The sequence below is a fragment of the Cupressus sempervirens genome, chromosome 3 (assembly GCF_028749045.1).
Source record: "Cupressus sempervirens isolate cs-2001-9-10 chromosome 3, ASM2874904v1, whole genome shotgun sequence".
NCBI lineage: Eukaryota > Viridiplantae > Streptophyta > Pinopsida > Cupressales > Cupressaceae > Cupressus > Cupressus sempervirens.
The window spans coordinates 373,937,290-373,960,833 of NC_143120.1; the positions used below are offsets into that span (position 1 = coordinate 373,937,290).

General features: G+C 35.8%; 1 protein-coding gene across 1 annotated transcript in view; it reads left to right on the top strand.

Annotated features, from left to right (window-relative positions):
- Positions 1-1,259: 1,259 nt before the first annotated feature.
- LOC149566549 (rac-like GTP-binding protein ARAC3) overlaps positions 1,260-23,544 on the top strand; it is a 79,530-nt gene continuing 57,245 nt past the window's right edge. Inside the window, exons 1-8 of the mRNA XM_089819856.1 lie at positions 1,260-1,749; positions 1,889-2,411; positions 2,859-2,946; positions 3,471-3,580; positions 3,738-3,801; positions 4,048-4,112; positions 4,304-4,369; positions 19,517-19,623. Of these exons, the coding sequence (XP_089675982.1) occupies positions 2,307-2,411; positions 2,859-2,946; positions 3,471-3,580; positions 3,738-3,801; positions 4,048-4,112; positions 4,304-4,369; positions 19,517-19,623 (605 nt within the window). The 5' untranslated portion in view covers positions 1,260-1,749; positions 1,889-2,306. The remainder of the gene's footprint in view (positions 1,750-1,888; positions 2,412-2,858; positions 2,947-3,470; positions 3,581-3,737; positions 3,802-4,047; positions 4,113-4,303; positions 4,370-19,516; positions 19,624-23,544) is intronic.

Sequence of the window (23,544 nt, forward strand, 5' to 3'; positions counted from 1 at the left end):
CAATATTATGTAGGTGTTTGGGATTTTATTCATGGCATCTTCTCTCCTATGCAAGTGTTCAACATTTCCCCTCAACAATGGCTTAACAAAGTGTGTTTTCGGCTCCATTATCCAACTCTAGTTAGGGTTTCAACATTCTCTGCTTCTTTCATTTCAATGAAGCTTTCCATTTTGTTGCATGCTTTTATGTAACCCGAGATCATATATTTTAGTGGTATTTGGTGGGCATCGTTGATTTTTGCAAGAATTGGCTTGGCATTGTTGATTTTTACAAGTATTTGAAGGGCATTATTGGTTTTTGCTATTATTTGCTAGGTATTTGCAAGATGGAAGAGGCAGATTAAAGAAGCCCAAAAGTATTTGCATGCAGTCTTACATTGCCTAGAAGTATTTGGAATTTCATCCGCCATCTATGAAATATTCGTAGTCTTCTTCCTGAAATTCATCCACTAATTTTACGAACTAAACGCGAAAGATGTATCTTCCCACTCATCTTCCAGGTTAACCAAATATGACAAATCTTTTTTTCAAACCCTAATTTGGATAAAACCAAATTTTGAATCAAAACCTAATTTTGCTAATTCTGCAAAACAAACGAACCCTTAACTTCTTGAATACAAATATCAAGGTAACACATTCCTAAAGTGATGCTTTACCCATGATTCAAATTAAAGACAAAAAGAATTCAACTCCCAAACAACGCCTACAATGATTTGTACAACATGTTTCTTTTTATAACACTAGTTACAGTAATCCGCCCTTCATTATATTTATTTGCATAATACCAGCTGCTAAGCCATCGTACTTATTGATTTATACCCATTTATTTATATTTATGTATTATTATATTATTACTATTGTCATAATAGTTCTCACTAAATTATGAATGCATACAATTGTCATCTATTTTAGTGCCGTTACACAGTTTTGTACAATTCAAAAGAAGATAATACCCGTTTTAGTGCCGTTATACAGTTTTCAAGAAAATAATCCCCACCGTGCTGCATTAACATAATCACCCAATAGACCCTATCCATTCACATGATTTTCCTTCATTGCAGCGTCTCTGAATACTCACATGAAATGACAGGTACCGACTATTCACAACTTCAATTCAGTTTCTAAATCCAAGCTTTCTTAACTGGTCCTACGGAGTCACTTGATGTTCGGTCACGTCAATCTTGTATGCCAATGTTACTCTTAAAGAAGACTCTACCTTTTACGGTCAATTTGGACAAAAAGCCAGTGCTGGGCCCTCCAATGCCAATCAAGCGCACATTTCTGCGATGATTTCTTGAGGATTATAGTTTGAATTGCAGTACGAAATATGTTGTGGGTATCTTCAAGTGTAGAGTTCCAGCTAGCGTTTGCTTGAAGGTTTTAAACGATAGTTTTTTCCGTCTTTGGTGTTTTCTCCTGTAGCGCATAGGTCCGCACTGCCATTTTTCCTTCCATTTAAACAACGGAAAAGCTTACTGGGTTGTTTTCAACTGCAAAGCTCATACCCACGTAAAGTTTTCGTTTTTCCTTTGTTGGGTACGGACAAGGACATGAACTGCAAAACTTAGGAATTCTGAAGACTTTCTTATCTTCAAATCTTCTGCCTCTTAGTTCAATATGCTTTATTTTAACTATAAAAGAGATGGTACATTTTGTTCACTTTAATTCATCTTTCCCTCCAACCCAAAAGCCTCTTTTAAATACGATCAGTATTTCCGTTGTCTGCTGAAGTGAGCTAAAGCAAAGAAGGTAAATATTTTACCATCCTGTTACAATAGTTGCAAGTAACTCTGTTCTTTTCACTGAGTCTGTATGACAGCCTGAAATTTAACAGGGTCAAATGTCGACTCACCTTAACTCTAACTAAATTTACCTTCCTGAAATTCAGCTTAACAGTTTATGGATTACGCGTTTTTAAGTGAGAGCATTGAGAAACATGTGCATAAGTACTTTCACATGTACTTAAAATTTGGCTGAATACCTATCATCCAACAATCTTAACTAATTATAGATGGCTTATTAATTGAGGTTCTGGTTAACGTGTTATATATAAAGCTGGAAGCCTATTGGGATCTGCTTTGCTGTTGGGCTGACTTTTGATGCGGGTCTTGTTGCGACACACAATTGTTGCAGCTCTTTTTGTTCAAAGTGCCGCAGAAAGTATTATGCATTTTGCTGGTGTGGGATTAAAAGGGTACAAGGATTCTTGAGAATGGCCTAAAACCCTACAATTCAATTCAATTTTCCAGCATTTAGGGCACAGGACAGTAAGGTTCTGTACCTCGCTTAACCCTGTTTGGAAGGAGATGGCGGTGAACACGTCGAGGTTTATAAAATGTGTTACAGTTGGGGATGGAGCCGTTGGAAAGACTTGCATGCTAATTTGTTACACGAGCAATAAGTTTCCCACTGTGAGTGCTTGGAATCTTGTCACTCCAATGTGTTCGTTTGGCGATTGATATTAATTATTTCAAGCCTCTCAAAGGATTTTTCTTGATTTCTCTTAGTTATAATCATGTTTATAGATTTGATCCTTCATGTGCAATTTCTGGTTGCATTGTTGTTAGCTCTCTGTTGATATTTTGGGTTATTGAATTTTAAGCTAGGAAGCTTTGTTTGAAACATTAGAAGACAGTTACCTATTGGAAATTTGGAATGCTTTACGTTTCAATAATTTCTATTTATGTTTATAATTCTGGTCCACTATGTCTAGTATTGATTGCAAACTTTCTGTGAATGGGCTGTGGGTTATTTCTTTCGTTCAGGAGTTTTCAGTAAACCAAACTCATAACGGGAAGTTATTCGTATAAATGCTTGGCATTTTGCCAATTTACTCACTTCTTATGCCTTTTTGGCAGGACTATGTTCCAACTGTTTTTGATAATTTCAGCGCCAATGTAATTGTTGATGGCAATTCTGTGAATCTGGGTCTTTGGGACACTGCAGGTGATATTATTTGTGCTTTATATAACTCAATTCAACACATTAAATATATCATACATACAATCTATCTGCTTATTATCCCTTACTTGAGGTATTTTCCCACATGATCACTTGGGATATCTATTTCTTTGGTCAATTTATAATTGAGCTGAAGGATGCTGTATTCAGCTCACTGAAGACCATAAGCTGTGTGATCACCAGTGCATCAATTGCACCTTTTTGGGTTTGATTTGGTTCTTACACCTCCAATGCCTTGTAGGGTTTTTTAATTCGCTGGCTGATGTTCTGGATAATGCTTTACTTAATTGAAAGTTTTTCTTTCTTATAACATTGTATGAAAGATCTAAATCCTTTCTTTGATCATATGCGCAGATCTATTGGTCATATTATGATTTTTTTTTTACCAGTTTCACCATTTTTACAGTGTACTGCTTTTAAGCATAGATAATCTACAGTTGAGTACCAGTAGAATATTCCTTGACAGAGATGATAATTTTATTTGTCAAGAAAAATGATTTCTGTTGCAGGTCAAGAAGATTATAACAGACTGAGGCCGCTTAGTTACCGAGGAGCTGATGTTTTTGTTTTAGCATTTTCCTTAGTCAGTCGTGCTAGCTTTGAAAATATCTCAAAGAGGGTATTGGCTATGAAATTTCCTTTCCTCTTTTTATTCATGGAAAATTCATGCTTTTATAGAAATACAGGTTTTTATTTTCCGCAAGTGTTTAGTTGGTCTGAGGTCTCTTCTAGCTTTGGTAGTAATGCTTACAAGATTTTAAATGGTCTCATTTCAGTGGATCCATGAACTCAGACATTATGCTCCTGGCATTCCAATTGTTCTGGTTGGAACAAAATTAGGTATATTACTGATTGCAAGCATATAATTAGCTAGCTACATCTAAGTGTAATAATTTATTGTCAAATGAGCTGCTGGGGTAAAATTTAAATAAATTAACTTTCTTCCACTTCTTGCAGTACAAGCAAACTATAAAAGCAAATGAATGTTGTAGTTTGGGAAAATGTTTAAATATCTGTATATTGCCAAATGTACTGCTGACTTGTTAGAGGGGATGGTTGTCCATCTGAATTTCATTTATATTACAGATCTTCGTGAAGATAAGAATTATCTGGCTGAAAATGCAGATTCTATGCCAATAACGACCATGCAAGTATGTTTTCTTTTCACTTGAACTTTAGATTAGTTTGTTAACTTCATGGTAACTTTTATAACATTACTTGTTCAGGCCATTCGCTCAAGCCTGCTTAAGTATTCGTAAGGTTTAATTATGATACCATGCAGTATATTGATATGATGAGACCAGTGTTTAGTGAATTATATGTTATCTTTCATTATATTCAGGGTGAGGAGTTGAGGAAGCAGATTGGTGCTTCTGCATATGTAGAGTGTAGTGCAAAGACACAACAGGTATTTCATTTAACTCGAACAATCTGTAGATACACTTTTTTACTACCTTTTCTTTTACTTTTTCACTTTAGTAACACCATGATTGCATTGCAGTTTATGGTTTTTGTATTTAGAATCTTCTGTAAAAAAGTTTGTGCTTCAACAAATTAATTTTTCATATATGGTCTCAAAAAGCCTTTATCACTCATTCAGCGTGGCTGGAAATGGCAAAAAACTGATTATGAACTACCAATTTACCTTCAAATGAAGTCTATATCTATTGATATAAGATTTTCAAACTTTAATTGCTCCACTCTATAATCTGTCTAGCAACACGAGAAAACAAATATAGTTTAATCCTGTACCTTCTGCTAGCTAGTAGGTGTTAACTTCTTCAGTTGTTGGGAGGGCTACTCAAAAGAAAGAAAGATTTTTTTTTTTGTGAAGTCTATATCTATACGAAATTAGGATTTCCTCATGCTAAGCTTAATGACAAATGTTATGTGGCCTTAAGTTTCCACACAAATATATGTATTATTGCTGCATGCATATGTATGTATAATTTTTTTTGTATAATAATATTTGCTCTTTATTTTTTCGTGTCCTTTTCAATCATTTTGTTTTGATTGTAAAATGGGTTTTTTATGGCCTATACCAGTTGAGGCCACAATAGGGACCTGCTCACCTGGCACAACGTCCACAGTATTAAACATATTTTAGAATAATCAACTTGGAAGTCATACTGGAAGTCCAATCACAACTCAGAATTCTACCTTACACCGTCACTATAGGGATTCATAATCGGATCTCCAACTTGAGATCCCTTTGGCCTTGCCATTTGAGCACAATTCCTTAGATATATTCTTTCAATACACTCTTATGATCTACTAATTTATCTATAGTATAATTGATTTTAGAGAAGACAGCAGTTCTACCAAAACCATTAACAAGAACACCTATATTAAGATTGAGACCACTGAACGGAAGATACTTTTTTTATGCATCCTTTGTAATATCCCAAGTATGCAATAACAAGAAAAATGTACTAAAACACAACATGCTCGGAAGGAAATAGCCACCAATATTTTTTTCAGTTAAACAAATTGTACACATTTGAGAACAATAATGCACCTTGGCTTATAAACAATGATCTGCGTTGGAAAATGTGGCAAGATCAGCAATATTTGGATTGAAGAAAGCTTGAGATGTATGTCCAATCCTCGGAGTACTTCTGTCCTCTGGTTGCTGATGGAAATTGGAACACCTCTTGTCCTCCTCCGAGCTTGATACAACCAATAATTGACACCAATGTGTACTAAAGTAGATGCCATGAGTACAGGTGTTTGCTTTTGATGACGTGCCTGTCACTAATACAAGCTGCAGTCTTCGATCCAGTTCAGATGTATGCACAATCTGATATGTATGTGTCAATGAAATATATTGCTGTCTGATAGAATCACTGCCAATCAAAATATGTATTGCTGGAGTATATTGATCACCAATCTGATATGGAATCACTGAGTATGTATATCGCAGCACAATAAATGTAACACTGAGTATGCCACTGCAAATCTGGTATAGTGTCGTTGAAGTATGAGGCAGCATAGTACACAAATTATGATGCTAACAATTCAGTATGGAGTACTTCACTGTCAATCTGATAAATAGTAATGCTGAAGTATGTAGGCCGCAGCCTGGACAGTATGTATATCAATGAAATGCACAAACACTGCCCAAACAGCATAATGGTCGATGAAGTATACAAATCGTAGCCCAAACTATATGATATGCTGAAAGTTAATGGTGGCACTGATGGATATGAGCAATGAAAATCAATGTATAATGTCTTTGCCTTATCATTCTAGTCTCTATCAAGAGACTTCACCAATTTAAAATCAATAATAGACTAGGGAGGATATTTCACCTCTGAAACTGCACTCTTCCGATTGAATTTCAACTTGGAATCGCAAATAAGAAAATAAGGTGATCAATGATTGATGATGCTAGTGACTACCAATAGACCAATATATATATGGGGTTGCTCACCTCCACAAGAAGCATGCCATCCGAGCATAAATTTGAAAAGAGTGGCCCAAAGTTGGTGCCATAAAAAAACAACAATGATGTCAAAAGATGGTTTGCATATACAACCTGTCCAAGTAATGATCCCCTTGCAATGCAATTTCAATGTCCCACAGGGATTAAATGGGCCACAGCCAAAATACTGCTAATGGGACCTATTAGGACATGACAATATCCCCTTTGCTTCAAAATCTGCTCTCTCCCATGCATTATCCTCAATTAGAAAGTCCTTCCATTTGATGAGATACTTCTTGATCATATGGGTCCTCAGCCTACTCTCCTTGAAGTCTAGGATCTCATATGGCTCCAGTACAAGCTTGCCCTCATCATTAAGTGGCAGTAACTCCCCTGAACCTGCAACTTGCCAAGTGCCTTTTTAAGGCAAGAGGCATGAAACATATTATATGTTCTACTATTGGTAGAAAGATTCAACTCATACGCCACTTCACCAATCCACTTAATCGCCCCTATAAGGACCATAAAAGTAGGGTTGAAGCTTCTTAGCACCCTTTTTCTTCAAGGGAGACTTCTTTAGGGTTGTAAGCCAAGATAAACCAAACTTCCTGGCTTGAAACTGCGCTCAATCCCTTGTCGATCCACACATCTTTTGCTGATTCTGTGCATGTTGCAAATTATCTATAAGGGGTCTAAGGATATTTTGACTCTCGTGAATCCAATCTTTCGCCTTGGGTGCACTACTATCCCTGAATGCTAAATCCATGAAATAAGTATCCTTATACCTATAATGTGTTTTGTAGAGTAATAAACCAATTGACATATGATAGGTGGTGTTGTGGCAATACTCTGTCATGTCCCCATATTAGTAAGATTCAATAATAAAATTAAAATAAATTAATATATGGGTCCTCAGCCTACTCTCCTTGAAGTCTAGGATCTCATATGGCTCCAGTACAAGCTTGCCCTCATCATTAAGTGGCAGTAACTCCCCTGAACCTGCAACTTGCCAAGTGCCTTTTTAAGGCAAGAGGCATGAAACATAATATATGTTCTACTATTGGTAGAAAGATTCAACTCATACACCACTTCACCAATCCACTTAATCGCCCCTATAAGGACCATAAAAGTAGGGTTGAAGCTTCATAGCACCCTTTTTCTTCAAGGGAGACTTCTTTAGGTTGTAAGCCAAGATAAACCAAACTTCCTGGCTTGAAACTGCGCTCAATCCCTTGTCGATCCACACATCTTTTGCTGATTCTGTGCATGTTGCAAATTATCTATGAGGGGTCTAAGGATATTTTGACTCTCGCGAATCCAATCTTTCGCCTTGGGTGCACTACTATCCCTGAATGCTAAATCCATGAAATAAGTATCCTTATACCTATAATGTGTTTTGTAGAGTAATAAACCAATTGACATATGATAGGTGGTGTTGTGGCAATACTCTGTCATGTCCCCATATTAGTAAGATCCAATAATAAAATTAAAATAAATTAATAATAGAATAAATAATAATAAATTATGATATTATATTATTACAAATGTAATAAGGAAACTAATATCATATAATATAACTGATTCTTTTGATAATACAATGAATACTTAAATAAATATAATATAATAATAAATCTATTATAATAATATGATGTATATAATTAAATATAATGCATGATTATAAACATTTAATAATAGATCTAATTAACCTATAAAGATTATAACTTTATACCAATCAAACCTCTCAATATTAGCCAAACAGATATGAACTCACAAATAGTCATGACCTTTACCCATTTCACACATATTAGAGGATAGAACTTACGCATAGACTCTCTCTATGGAGGATACAAGGCAGCGATAGATTGAAGGAGATTAGTGCAGAACCATGGTGGTAATAATTATTACATGTTAGCAACGATTGGGGAAAGACAATACAGACACAGAATAGACTGTTAGTGATATGGACGAAGGAGAAGTGGGCAATATTGGACATGAGAAGTACAAAGACAAGTTGAGCAAGAGGTAATAGGGTAGAAATCACAGGCACCAAAAAAGGGAGAAGAATTAATCGAAGAAGGATCACGGCAGAATACATATAAGAAGCAAGACATTATCTCTGGAAGGGATCAATCAACATTTGAAACTCATACACATGCACCCAGTTTGAATAAAGACGGCAGAGAGTGTTCAGCAATAAGGAACATCAGACAATCCACAGAGCAACAGAGGTATAACAAACATATTTGGTAGAGTGCAGAATTGTGCACATAACGCAAAATATCTGGCAAAAAGAATTTATTATAAATGACTACATCCGAGACATTCAGACTGCTAACGTATGAACAGTTCAGTATAGTTATTATCAGCGCATATACTTGAAAGAAAATACTCTTACTTATCAGACTAACATACAAAGCCATGATAATTGACATTGGGCAGGTATCAATGAAGGACGTGGCAGAAAAATAATATTGAACTCCATCTTTGCAGAGAGACAGAATGGAGTGCAATTTTCCGACGGTAATCCAGGGGATGCATATTCCATGAAGGATTTGAGTTCTTCAATGATAGATGTTTTTGCATAAAACTATTTAAGATATTCATATTCATACCACAAGCATAAGGAGATAAGGCAAATGCAGATTGTTTAAGCAGAATAGATGACCGAACGAGCATGCCCAAAATACACAGACAATCAATGATAGTTATTAATCTGGGTGCATATATAATGGACTGAGTTAAGGAAAATACAGTCAGCAACTCAATGCTGACTCATCACAGAGAAAACACATGACCAACAATTATAGGAGATTAAATCATTGGGACTAAGAATATTAAGAGGTTACGAATATGTTAAGCATACACTGCCAAATGGGCAGAATTTGATATGATGTAAGAAATAGTATTAAAAGAAAAAAGAACAGTCTTAAGAGTTTTTATGGATATAGACATGATACACTACTTTCAGTATCAAGTGTGGGCACACTTGTTTACTGCATAGGTTAATTAAGAATTGCACACAGACAATGGAACACGAACACGAACCGCAGAACTCTTCTTATTATTATTCGCATAAGCCAAACAGTACATTATGCTTCCATGATAAGATGATTACAATGCTTCCCGAAGGGGTTATAAATACTTTCCGAAGGAGTCCGTCAACCACATACAACATGTCACTACATAAAAAAACCCTTTCTGAAGGGACCCATCGGCTGATACACAATTTCTGGTAGAAGCCTACTATTATTTGATTGTTGTAGAAATATGTTGAAGACCTTCAACAAGTCACTAAGCAATAATAAGGAGAATATAGAAAACACTGAATTTTTTTTAGGAGCAATGCAAATGAAGTTGATCTCGAATAATCTTAGACAATCAACAACTTGCAAACATTATAGAGATTGTTAGCTTGGAAGAGTATAATACATAAAGCTGAGTAAGAGCTATGGAGATTTAGAAAGAAATATCATTGGTGAAGCGGGTAACGGTATGAAAGATATTCGAAGAATTCTAGTGAAAATCAAAGGGTATAGACCAAGGGACATTACATACTCCCCTAGGTGAAGCCAACGAATCTATGCCTTTTGTTGCGCTGCTACATAGTTTCGCAAGTAGCCTTCCACCCACTTATTTGTGATCTTGGTTCGTCCATTAGTTTGAGGATGATAACTGGTACTCAAGGCTAGTTTGGTGCTTGTCAATATAAAAATCTTCATCCAAAAAGTGCTTAGTAATCTACTATCGCTATCATTGTTAGTATTCTTTGGGAGCCCACACAACCTAAAAATCTTTTGAGAGGACAACTCGGTAACTTCACCACCTTAAAAGTAGTTGTGATGGAAAAGAAGTGAGCATGCTTGGTCAATCAATCAACCACCACGTAGATGTAACTATTGCCTTGTACCTTGGGATTTCATTTGATGAAATTTGTTGAAATGCTCTCCCACTTCTGATTTGGGATATGTAGGGCATGTAAAAATCATGTTGGAGATGTATGCTCTCACTTGTTCTATTGCTAGGTGTAATGTCCCCATTTTGTCGGCATCAGAGTTTCAGGGATTAGCCTATTATTGTGATCCTCGTGGGCTAATTATTGTCGATAGAGGGTCTGCTATGGCAGTGGTTTGGCTTGGGAGGGTCTTATCTTCTCCACATCTCAGTAAGCTGTAGCTGGTCTTCATTTGGCTCAGATTGGACTTCATTTTGACTTAGTTTTGTGTACTTACTATTTGTGGTAAGTTGGTGTTGATCGAGATGGACCCTTTCTATTTTTGGAAAGTGCATTTGGTCACATGGAGAAATAATAGGTATGACTCCTATTTTAGATGACATATTTAAATGATGAGTATTTTGGGAGTTATCTTTTTAGTGGCCAAATTCTTATTAAATAATTAAATAGCTATTTATAAAGTTATAATTTAACTTTATAATTTCACTTAAGTTGAAGATTGAGTTATCATTGGAATGTTGCCAAAAGAGTTAAGTTGGAAAGTTTCAAGAGTTGAGTTCTTTGGGAAACTTTCGCAATTTTAGAAGTTGAATTCTTTTGGAAACTTTTGTCAACAAAGGCATTACAAATATGATCTCATTTCATTGAGAAAAGCACGGTTGAATATATATTTTCTTTTTATACCTTTGTGGCTTTTTTCTTGGTTTTTGACTTGTGAGCCCTTGCTGAAGTATAAGGGTCTCATCTGAGAAGTTCTTGGCAATTAGCAAATAGTCAACACTGGTAGTCCCCCTATCCTTGACAGAGGTGGCAGAACTTGAGGGCACCACAGGGAAGGGTGGAGGAAGTCCCCAAGTCCCCGGTGCTTCCTCGTCTCCGAGATGTGGGGCAAAAAAAGGGGGGACATGTCTCTATGTAAAGAATTAGAAGAAATCCTTAAGAGATTTAAAGAATTTAAAACTTCACTGAAAACTTATCAGGACATAAAATTAAAACTCTTAGGACTAATAATGGAGCGGAATATACCTCAAATTTGTTTAAAGAGTTTTGTAAAGAAACAGGAATTGAGAGGGAGTATACTGTTCCTTATAATCCACAACAAAACAAGTTAGCAGAAAGGAAGAATAGAACAATTATAGAAGCTGCAAGACTATGATATTTGATCAAAATCTAGAATATTATCTTTGGGCAGAAGCCTCTTGTACTGTTGTCTATATTCAAAATAGAAGTCCTCACTTCTACCTTAGAGATAAAACTCCCGAAGAAGTCTTTACTAAGGTTAAACCCAATATAAGTCATCTTAGGATTTTTGGGTGTCCAGTATATATACATGTTCCAAAAGAAAAGATAACTAAGTTAGAACCCTCCGGGAGGAAAGGTATTTTTGTTGGGTACAGTGAAACCTCTAAACTTAAAGCATATAAGATTTTGTTACCTGGTCAGCAAACTATTGAACTTAGTAGAGATGTAATATTTGAAGAAGATTTAACATTCAAAAGAGCCCTAAGTTCTGGAGATCCCTCTCCCTTACCTAGTTTTGAAGACAATATTGAATTTGAGTCTCAGAGGGGGAACTTTGAAGAAGTTGAAGATGAAATTCAAAATCTCAATCTTGAGAAAACTCAAAATTCTATGAAAAGACCACTTTGGGCTATTAAGACAGTAGAGGAAGCACAAAACTTCGCTGCACCATCTGGAACATTCAGAGAAAGCAAAAGACCCAAAAGATTCTCTAGTTATGCAACAAACATGAATGATTTGTCTAAATCAGAACCAACCAATTTTTTAGACGCTATTAAACATACAGCTTGGAAGGATGCCATGACGGAAGAATACCAATCCATTATGAAGAATGATGTTTGGGAAATTGTTCCAAGACTTGAAGGAAAATCTGTTGTTTCTTCCAAGTGTATATTTAAAATCAAGCATGTCGCTGACAGTAGCATTGAAAAATATAAAGCCAGATTCGTAGCCAGGGGATTCTCTCAGAAAGAGGGGATTGATTATGAAGAAACCTTTGCTCCTGTTTCCAGATACACCTCTATAAGAGTAGTCCTAGCTATTACAACATCAAAGGGATGAAAAGTACATCAGATGGATATAAAAACAACATTTCTAAATGAAAAGATTACAGAAGAGGTATATTTGGAGCAACCTGAAGGATTTGAAACTCATAACCTAAATTTTTTGTTTATAGGCTCAAGAAAGCTCTCTATGGGCTTAAATAGGCTCGAAGGGCCTGGTATGAACGAATTGATAAGTATCTCACCGGCTTAGGATTCTCTAAGACAACTGATCCAAATCTATTATAAAAGGGTTAAAGATGATGTGGTAATTTTGATACTGTATGTTGATGATTTACTAATAATAGGTGATGATCATCTCATAGATCAATGCAAGAAAGATCTAATAAGAGAATTTGAGGTGAAAGATTTAGGACTCTTCATTACTTCCTAGGATTGGAAGTATGGCAGAATTTTGACAACATCATACTCAATCAAGGAAAGTATACATTAGATATCTTGAAGAGATTTGGAATGTGGAACTGCAGGCCCATGTGTTCTCCCATGGAGACTAATCTACATAAACTTAAGGAAGCATCAACAAAATCACCTTCCATAGATTCTACTCTTTACAGATAGATGATTGGGTCCCTTATGTATTTGGCAAATACAAGACCTAATATTTTGCTATGCTGTAATTGCCTTAAGTCAGTTTATGTGCGAGCCAAAGGAGATTCACCTAGTTGTAGTCAAACACATCATGAGATACCTACAAGGCGCTCTTAACCTTGGGCTCAAGTATGAGAAAGTTGAATTGGACCTACATGGATACACAAACTTAGATTGGGTTGGAAGTGTTATTGACAGGAAAAACACTTTAGGATGTTGTTTCAGTTTTGGCTTAGCAATGATATCTTGGATATGCAGAAAATAGTCTTCAGTAGCACAAAGTTCCACAGAAGTCGAATACATTGCAGTAGCGATGGCCTCTTGGGAAGCAGTTTGGCTTAGAAAGTTACTTGTGGGATTATTTGGTCAAGCGATGAATCCTACGATTATTCATTGTGATAATCAGAGTTCAAGCAAGCTTTCTGTGCATCTAGCATTTCATAACAGGTCCAAGCATATTGAAATTCCTTACCATTATGTAAGAGATATGATAGACAGGAATACTGTAAAATTAGAATATATCTGCACTATAGATTAGACAACAGATATTCTTACCAAGCCTCTCTCTCTCTCTCTCTCAAAGATAGATCACTTTAGGAAAAGACTTGGTATGGTTGAATTGTAATACATTTGTATTCTTTGAATTATTAATAAAATAATTTTATTGTCAGGCTATTGATTGTTATGGGCTCCACCATTTGTATTCATTATCTAAGAGGTGACGATCTCTGAGATAATGAACACTTGTATAAAAGACATTATGAGAGATGACAATCTCTTAGATAATGTGCTCAATAGTAGAGATCAACTGTAAGATCTAGATGAGTTCAAGAGCACATTGTGATGTATACATTGTTATGCCTATAAGTCACAATTTGGATAAAGGAAGAATTTTATTATTCTCTGGAGTTTATCTTGTGTTCTGGTAGATCTTAACTCAGGATCATGTTGTGATATAGGAATACCAGTACCTATGAGTCACAACTTGGATAAATGAGGAATTTAATTATTCTCCGGATTTATCCTGTATATTGTATTTTTGCAATATTGTTATCACTAGTATCAGTGATATGTCGTATCACAAGTTTAGTAATATGACATAGTATCATGTGTTCAATGATACCACATGCTAAGAAAGATTCAGATAGATATAGGGTATCAATCTATGCTTATTCATCTTAACTAATGTTGCTAGATATGTTATCTCTCAGTATGATTATCAAGTTAAGAGGGAGTGTTGAATCCGTACTGATTTGACTGTGCAGATCACACAAAACTTAGCATTCTTGAAATACCTTATGAATGCCTAAGATTTATATTGCTCTTTCTAGGCATGATCGACACCCCTTCTTGAAACGATTGTGTTAACCTTAACTAGTTTTAGTTAAGTCTATTTACATCTTCAATACCTTGATTGGGTGGCAATTATGAGAAAGCATTTTGGGCCGACCTAGATAGAGTCATGTCCTTTCAAGGGACATGCCCTTTTGGTATGGTATTTATGTAGGGTGTGATTGTAGTTAAAGGACACACAAAGAATATCGAGTCTGCTCCTTTAAGCAACTCTGCCACAAATACTTGCTGTTATAAATATATATTTTAGAAAGACAATTAATATTGTCATCTCATTTCAAGGTCAAACAACAAGGAAGATCAGAACAGCAAGCATAGAATGTATTATCTCAGATTTGATTATTTAGAATTTGCAGAACTTTACATTTGGGCAATAGCTTGATGAGGCCAACATTAAGCTCCCTACCAAGTGATCCTTTAGAAACATATTCCTTGTAAAGTACACAAAGCTCATGCCCAATCGACCCTATATTGTTCTTGTAGAACTCAACAAGCAGACCATCTGGGTAGGGAGATTTATCATTTCTCAAAGCACCAATAGCCTGCTCTATCTCTTCACAGTGGTATCAAGGCCCAATGCAGCAACATCCATCACACTAACTTTCGTTGGGATGATATCCTTAATCTTCTCCCTGACAACCTCCATTTCATGATAGTGGTCTTCAGAGGTGAATAAAACCCATAATACAACTTGAAAACTTTAAGAATTTCAGCCTGGTCTATAAGGCTATTGTCTCCTTCCCATGAACAATCTATCCTCTACCTAACCTCCCTGAATTTGAGGAGTTGAAAGAAATATTTTGAACCTTTGTCCCCATCCTGCATCCAATTCACCTTACCCTTTAACTTAGTCCCTTGTATTTAAGAACTCAGGATCCTCCTCAAAGAGTCTTTGGCAAGAGATAGGGCCTCTTCGGATGCCATGTTACTTGGGTCATTCTAGACAAGCTCTTCAGCCATAATCAACTCATTATGCACTTCATATTCTTGTTGCGTAATTCCTTAGCTTTCTTTCTACCTATGACTTGAAACATGGTTTTTCAAGTCTTGGTGTTTTGTACTCATCATTCAACTATGCTGTCATGACTAGCCACAAAAGTACTAAACTGTCTAAAGATGACTATATCATTAAGGACATCCTCATCATCTAACTTAAAATTCAAGGTAAAGGCATCGTTGCTATCTCTTGGGATATCAGAGCATTTATTCATGGAGAAATGGGCCACCACAGGGCGATGATCGGGGAGTGAGTATTGAATGACATTAAAACAAAGCCCTTCTCCGTCCTTTTTTAGGAAAAATTAATTCTTGTACATATAAAACCGATCAATTCTATTATAGATCCTTTAGTAACCTTGTTGGAAGTTACACCATGTGTACCAAATACGTGGGAAGTCATTCTTATTTCCTGCTAAGAGGTTAACAAGATTGAGCTTTCTCAACATCCACCAAAAGAATTTCTCCTCCCCCTTCCATTCAAATCTAGAACCCCCATGCTTGGCCTGGGCCCTCTCTATCATGTTGAAGCCTCCACCTACAATCCAAGGCATCTCCTCCACCTAAAACATCCATTATAAGAGGTTCACCCTCTCCCTGAAATCATTAGGGGCGTAAAAAACAAAAATGCTAAGCTCCTGCCCCTTAGAAGAGAGTCACCCACAACACTTGATTACAAGGAAAGGTACCCCATCTATACATTTTTTATTTCCACTTGGGGCCTAGATAAATCATAGCCCCCCTTTACTCCTATAGTGATTGGAAGTGAAAAAACTGAATCTATACATATGCACCTCAAATTGATCTCAAAGTTGAAATCCACTACTTTGATTTCTTGAAGTAAAATATCCAAGTGCTTATTCTTGTTGAGGAATCTCTCTAAAACATAGTTTTTGTCTAGGGATTCCAAACCCCTCACCTTCCAAGATGAACATTTTAATTCCATGGGGATCATTAAAAAGTATCCACAGATGTCTTGAAGATGTCATGGCACATAGGCATTACAGCGTTGAGAATTTTTATATTATGTCTAGAGCTAATAGACCCGAAGGTCTGCTCCTCTTTATTTATTTTAAAATCTAAAGTTTGCTTAGCTCCCAGAGTAGGTTTACCAATCACTTCCTCTTTGCTAGCCTTCTTAGCTCTGAATTTACTCTTTTTGTTAGTCTTTTTCCCTCCAACTATCTTCAAAGCCTTCTCAACCACATCCTCCTCAAGATTACATCCATAAGGGACAATGACCCACTTCAAATGCTCTTCCACTGCACTAGGCACCTTATCCAACTTCACATTCTCTAAAGAAGACCGCTTCCTCATCCTTGACTAATTACTGCTCATGGCTCCAAGATGGAGAAGCCTGAGTGGGTGAGAGGGTGGGCGCTGTAGGGATCACAATTCAAGAAACTTAGAGAGACAATCATCTGACTCATAAGCATCCTTAGTGGCTTCCAAAGCATCCCCATCCTCCACCTCAACTTGATCAAAGAAATCAATCTCAAGAGATTTGGCTTCCCCAATCAGGATCGCAACCTTCGACACCTCCACCTCAGGGTCAGCAATAGGGGTTACCCTAATATTGGGATTGGCTTTCTATGGGAGAGCTTGAGAAACCATCCAAATAGAGCCAACATATGATTTATGCAGCTCATCTAGGGCAGAATCTAATTTCACCCCATTCATTATAATTTTTTCCATTCTCTTCCTAGTCTCAAAGAGCTTTCTTATTTAATTGACAAGCAATTGTTGGGCACTTAGGCTTTGTGGTTTTGAGCACCAACCTTATGAGATTTACCCCCCATCAACAATCGAGGACACCTTCTTAGCAACGTAAGTCTTCCATAGGGATTCTTTAACCTTGTTTAACTTCAGACCCATAGCATCTCTATTCTTATCATCTACAAGTGTGGGCTCTTGACCATTTTTTGGGTTTACGACACAATTATATCTTTTGGTAGCTGACTTGTGGTTATAATAATTTCATTGGTAGCCTTATCTTTGACTTCAATAGAAGAATTTGGCCCTTAGTTTTAGGGTTTTGAATAGGAATGGCATTTACACCAAAGTTATGGGAACCAATGGCCTTACCATTTTTCAATAGAGCGCAATTCCACCTTTGATGCCCTTCTCTTTGGAAGAGAAAGTAGACACTAAGCCCATCAAGGACTTCAAGAGGGCAAGATGTAACTTCTTCCTCCAATTCATTCCTCAAGACCTCAAGAAGATCAATACCAAGATTAAAAGCAATGAGAATTGTAGCATCCATTTGAGGGAGAAGAACACTGGGAATTATTCCGTCTTGATGGCCTTGCTAATAGTCTTTAGGGTTTAAGGCAAGATTTTCCACAAATAGGGAGAAATATTTTTAACCGTGTCCCATCTAGGGCATGACAAGGCTAGGCTCTCCTCTTTAGTAGCATTCGTGGATCAAGGGATGGCCCTAAAGTTCTGAACAACTTCCTATGAATTAGGGCTTTTGAAGAAAACAATAAACAATGCCCTTTGAACCATTCATCAAAAGGAATACTAGAACCTTAACTTCAAATTCCATGTTTTAGATGTCCATTTGTTCATAAATGCATGAGAAGGAAAATTGGATGCATCTTGGGCTGCTAAGAAGATAACAGAGTCTCTAAGCTATGTTTTTTAGCAGAAATAACCCTAGACATTGCAGGTTAGGTTTAATAATAAACATAGTAGCAAGTGAGTCCTTACCTTCTTCGAGTTGATTCATAGAAGTAGACACTTGAGCACGGAGATGATGTAGGAACAAACTTGGCATCCAGAGGTAGTGTGGGCACCTGCTCCACAACCTTCTGGAATGATTTCTCTCCACCACCACCACTACTCACTAGAAACAAAGCCCTTGCTCAATGAATAATAATGCCATTTTGATGGCCTTCGTCCAATAACCAGCACTCAATTAGAAAGTACAGGATGAGTAAATGAGGCCGGCCTCCTGGAAAATGGTTGTATGACCACTCAAACGAACATAAGAGGCCTTCTCAGGAAGAAAACTCAAGTGACGAAGTTGTAGAGCAAATGCAAGTCCTTCCTATTTCAACATATGAATATTCAAAATATTACTAAATGACCAAGCTGCAGAGCGAACACAAGTCTTTCTTATTCCAACATATGCATATTTAAAACATTCCTATAAATTTAAATTTTCTGTATTTTCCATCTTCAAAAATGGCCTCAAAAATTAGCGGCCCCAAAATGTCCCCACCACCCACCACCCCCCACTCCCCCCGATCTCTTGTCATTGCCATCTTGGAGACCTAGGCAACATAGGAGAAACCTTGTTATTGAGGTTAAAGTCCAGCCAGCTCCAATAGTCAATTGATTGTGTAGAATCTTTAGTAAACTGAATTGTATTACAATGCTTCAAACCTCAAATATGGCCCAGCATAATTTTCTAGGATCTTTACTATGCATCCAATTTAAACACTCAAGATGTTCTGTCTGTAGGTACGGAGACTTGTTTTATAATTTTGATTTTTGTTTATTGTAGCTCGTGCCAATATATATTTTCTACAATATTTGGGCCTTTGGGTGTCTCCAATCTTGGCCCTATATTTCAAGTGGCCTTTGATTCTAACAACAGATTAAAAGAGTCCACTGATGCATAATGTCAGAGGAGCAAAAAATATTTTCTACCCCAATAAACATCATATGAGTTTCACACTCAATGAAGGAGAATCCTGCTTGCTTTTATTTTGTTCCATCAAATGGTTCTTAAGTGTCCTAACCTTAACTTTAGTGGATTGATTGATGTCTTCTTAGTCAGCATGTCTCATGAAGTCTTTACCAGGTAAAGTAATCAAAATCTGCTATGCTAAACTTTTATATGTATCAGAGGCTAGATTTAGTTTTGAGCTCTGAATGATTCCTGTTGTGCCAAATGATGAATCCTCTGATATTAAAATGTGACTGGTTAACATTCTGACATAGGAGAGGATGGTGATGGTGAAAAGAGGTTCAGAGTTTGATTTTCTTTTCCTAGGTGTCTCTGTATTCATTGGCCGTTGCAACTTTATTAAAAGATATTATCAATGTTGCCAAATTTTAGAATAGTAAACATATTGTAGATTTGAAGATAACATCAACCAGAGATTGGTCTTCATTTTTTGATATACTAGTATGTTTTCTTCTTCACAGAATGTCAAAGCTGTTTTTGATGAGGCAATCAGTGCTGTCATGCGACCCCCAGGATACCGAAATAACACTATGAAGAAGAGAAAATCCAACAATGCCTGTTCCATATGGTGAGTTCACTGATTGTATCACTGGCTTACATTTTCATGCAATGTACAATTTCTTTGGGGGATGTCAATTTGAACTGAATTTGGGTAACTTTGAAAGGTTGAATTATGTGAAATGTCTCAATTGAGCAGAGCCCTCTTTTTTGTATTACATTGATAATAGCTTGACTGACACTGGACAAGATGTTTGTAAGTCATTCTAATACTGATAGCATCAGAAGCTGTAAAAATTTGTGAAAAACTCTAATGCAATATGAAACTTTAAAAGTCTTGGGCCATCTAGTTGGTATTAAAATTAAAGGAACTAATGTTGAGTATAATTTAAGATCAGTTTTTGGAAAGAAATTTGGTAATCAACTTTCTTGTATACTTTTACTGATTACTTTGAAATTACAAATCAGCATGCTTTGACTTACAATAATGTCAATATGGATTGCAATTATCAGAACTGTCCACAACTGTCACACAAGAAAATGAGATTGTTTTTTCTCTAGTTGTTTGTTGGGGGGAGAATCATATATGTGTAGGCTGAATAAAACACAAATGAGCAGTATGTACGTCAGTTTGGTGTCTTTCATGGAAAATATACCGGCATCAACAATATACCTTTTTTTTGTGCAACTTCAGATTACAATTTTGCATATATATAATTTTTACTCTTGGATTTATGATAGAGATTTGCCAAATAGAAATGAGAGAGATTTGTCAAATGAAAGTGATAGAGATTTGACAAATAGAAGATATTGAGTTGAAGCCTGGGTGCCTACTCTAACCTGTAAGAAAAAGGGACATTCATTGAGAAGATTTTCTCTTATATCGAGGTTCAATCTGCATCCCTTAAAAGAGCTTTGTTTAACCCCTAGAATCTAGTATCTTGTTTCCATGTTTATACATTGAACTTCTGTTCTGTATTGGATAATGCAAATCAATATTTGATATTACTGATTGTGTAACAACATTCATTGCAGTTGTGCTTTCTGTTGATAATCACAAACTACTTAAATGAATAATCTCAAATAGCTGCACTTTGTACTTTTCTTTAATAAGCTGGCCAACTTGAAAAAGTTAAGTGCAAAAGAAACTTTTAGGTTGAATCTATCTTTCAATACTTTTTCTAAAGGCAACTTTGCGATTCCAAGAGAATTTGACCTTGTAATGTGTGTTGCTTTTTGTAATGGCCCTTGCCAATAGGCCACTAATAACCACCAATACTGAACTGTGAAATTTCATCAAACACTTGACATACACTGCTGAAAGTAAAATGCTGAATAAAGGAAATTGTTGTGCAACAAATCTACTCAAATAGCTGATGTAAAATAGTGCCAATATTTATTCAATGATAACCAAATGCTTTTACATATGATATGCGATTTTCAACTCAAAGCATTACAACATGGCATATATATATATATATATATATATATATATCTATTAGAGTATGTATAATTAATGATTGTCAATAACCATAGAAGGATTAATGTAGGACAGTTCAATCCGATAGAAGTTACAATTTAACACTCCCTCTTAGCTCAAGAGGATTGATATAGAATACATTATCATGATAATCTTAGAATGTCATATTAAAGACCTCAATATATATTTATCACACTAGATACAATATCTTTTGATGATATAAGTCTCAACAAGATGTCTATATCATAGGTGTGATCTTTTATAGTAGACATCGCTTCACGAAAAGTGTTAGTACAAACATACCAACAATATCTGATTCTAACAATGATATGTATATCTATTGTTTTCAACCATAGCTATGACTTAGATACAATCGAAGCTATCTCAACACTCTCTCTTTATTTGGGAAGATTGATATATAACATACTATGTTCTTGAGTATAAGGAGATATCATCTCACTATGATATCCCTAAAATGGCATATCAATATAAATTCATCAACACACATATGTAAATATGGAATTTACTTCAATACACTATGAGGCTAGAATCCTCAATACTCCCTCTTAAGCAAAGGGAAATTGAAATAAGTTTAACTTACACAATAAGGTGTAATCATCATTATGTTTTAAACTAAGAGAGAAAAAGAAGAGAGAAAACATAATGGATTTTCATGGTGTTCGACTATCGCCCAAAAAAACCATAAAGGTTATCAAAGTGTCTGGCAAAATCCGGCCCAAAGAACAAAGATAACCCAAATTTTCAAAATAAAGGGTTTTCATGGTGTCCGGCTATCGCCCAAAAGACCCATGAAGGTTATCAATGTGTTTGGCAAAATCCGGCCCAAAGAACAAAGATAATCCAAACTTTCAAAACAATGGGTTTTCATGGTGTCTGGCTATCGCCCAAAAGACCCATGAAGGTTATCAATGTGTCCGGCAAAATCCGGCCCAAAGAACAAAGATAACACCAAATTCATCCATTGTTTGAAGATAGATCAACTAAATAAAGTCGTCACTTTATAATAGGATCAGAACACATGAAAGGTCGTCACCTTTCACAAGAAAAGTCGTCACTTTTCACAATACAAGCTTGCAAGCAAAAAATAATTTTATATTCATGAATATATAGTTTAATAAATGCATTTAAAACAAGGTCATATCAATTTTAACTCTAAAGTACACAATTTCAACTTTGCAAGAGGCTTGGTAGCACTTTGCTCATCAGTACTAATAACTCATCCTTGTGATAAATGCACCAGTATCACAAGGTCACATGACATTAAGTCATGGAGCATTTTCTACAAGAGTAGATTTATCACTGTATGCATATAATCATCAACCATATGATGTTAGTCAATAAGTGCATAAGAAACAATAATCATTAATCATGTCAAGTTTTACCTCTAAAGTGATATGATCTACTCCTTCTAAATAAAAATTTGACAGAATCATGTTCTTATTTGCTCCCTCTTAATCTGAAGCAATGTCAGATTTCCTCTTCATAATCTTAATCATAAAGATGTTCACTTCCAGAGCCTGCACAATAATCCTGGTAGCAAACGTACCAACTTTCCTTTTCTGCAAGAACATCTGTAGATATAAAGGAAAAGATCAATGCAATTTGACTCTTATAGTACGTATAAGTTTAGAACCGAGAAAAAAAAGAGACTATCATAAGTAGATAACTATAATACTCAAGAGTAAGAATTACTTATCTTTCTATGACAATCCGTAAATGTCAAATCATTAAATCTCCTCTCTAAAGATGGTTTCAAGTGGGAATTTGAACATTTTTTATTAAATTTGCCCCCCACAATGTGAAATTCCAACCTTTATATCATCGAACAATTTTATGTACTCAGTACTTAGTGTATGATCATGCAAGTTATTTAAGGATCTTTTCATTTTCTTGTGATGTTCACAAGGTGTGGCCCATTAAAATCATTTTGTTACTCATAAAAACTTTTGAACTTCCTTTGAATATCTTAATCTTTTCAACCTCAGGTGATAAGTCAATACTTCCTCATGATGTACATAGAAGTAGGTCCATCAAAATCACAAAGTCATACACGTGTATTTCTAGACTCCCTCTGATTATAAATCTTTCGAGCTTGAATGTTGTCTTAAAAGAAATGTTAGACTCCTTAATAAAGAAGGATACTCATAATGTCAATCATTATGAATATTTGTTTCAAGATCCTCACATTATCCAACTTGATCATCATAAGATTAATGAATTGTAGATCACAACTTCTTTGTAGCTACTTCATAAGATTGAGTCTGCACAATATGCCTAATGTACCATCCTACTTTTCCTGCAAGATCATCTAGAAAGGAAAAGATCAAGGGAATTAGCTCATATAGTACATCTAGAACTACAAATAAGGGAGAGAGTTCAAGAAGTTAAACTAATATAAGATTACTTATCTGCACATGAAGATTCAAGAATTGTCTTTAGAGATTGGAACGTTTCTTTCTAAATAAGTTTCAAGTGGGAATGGAACATTGC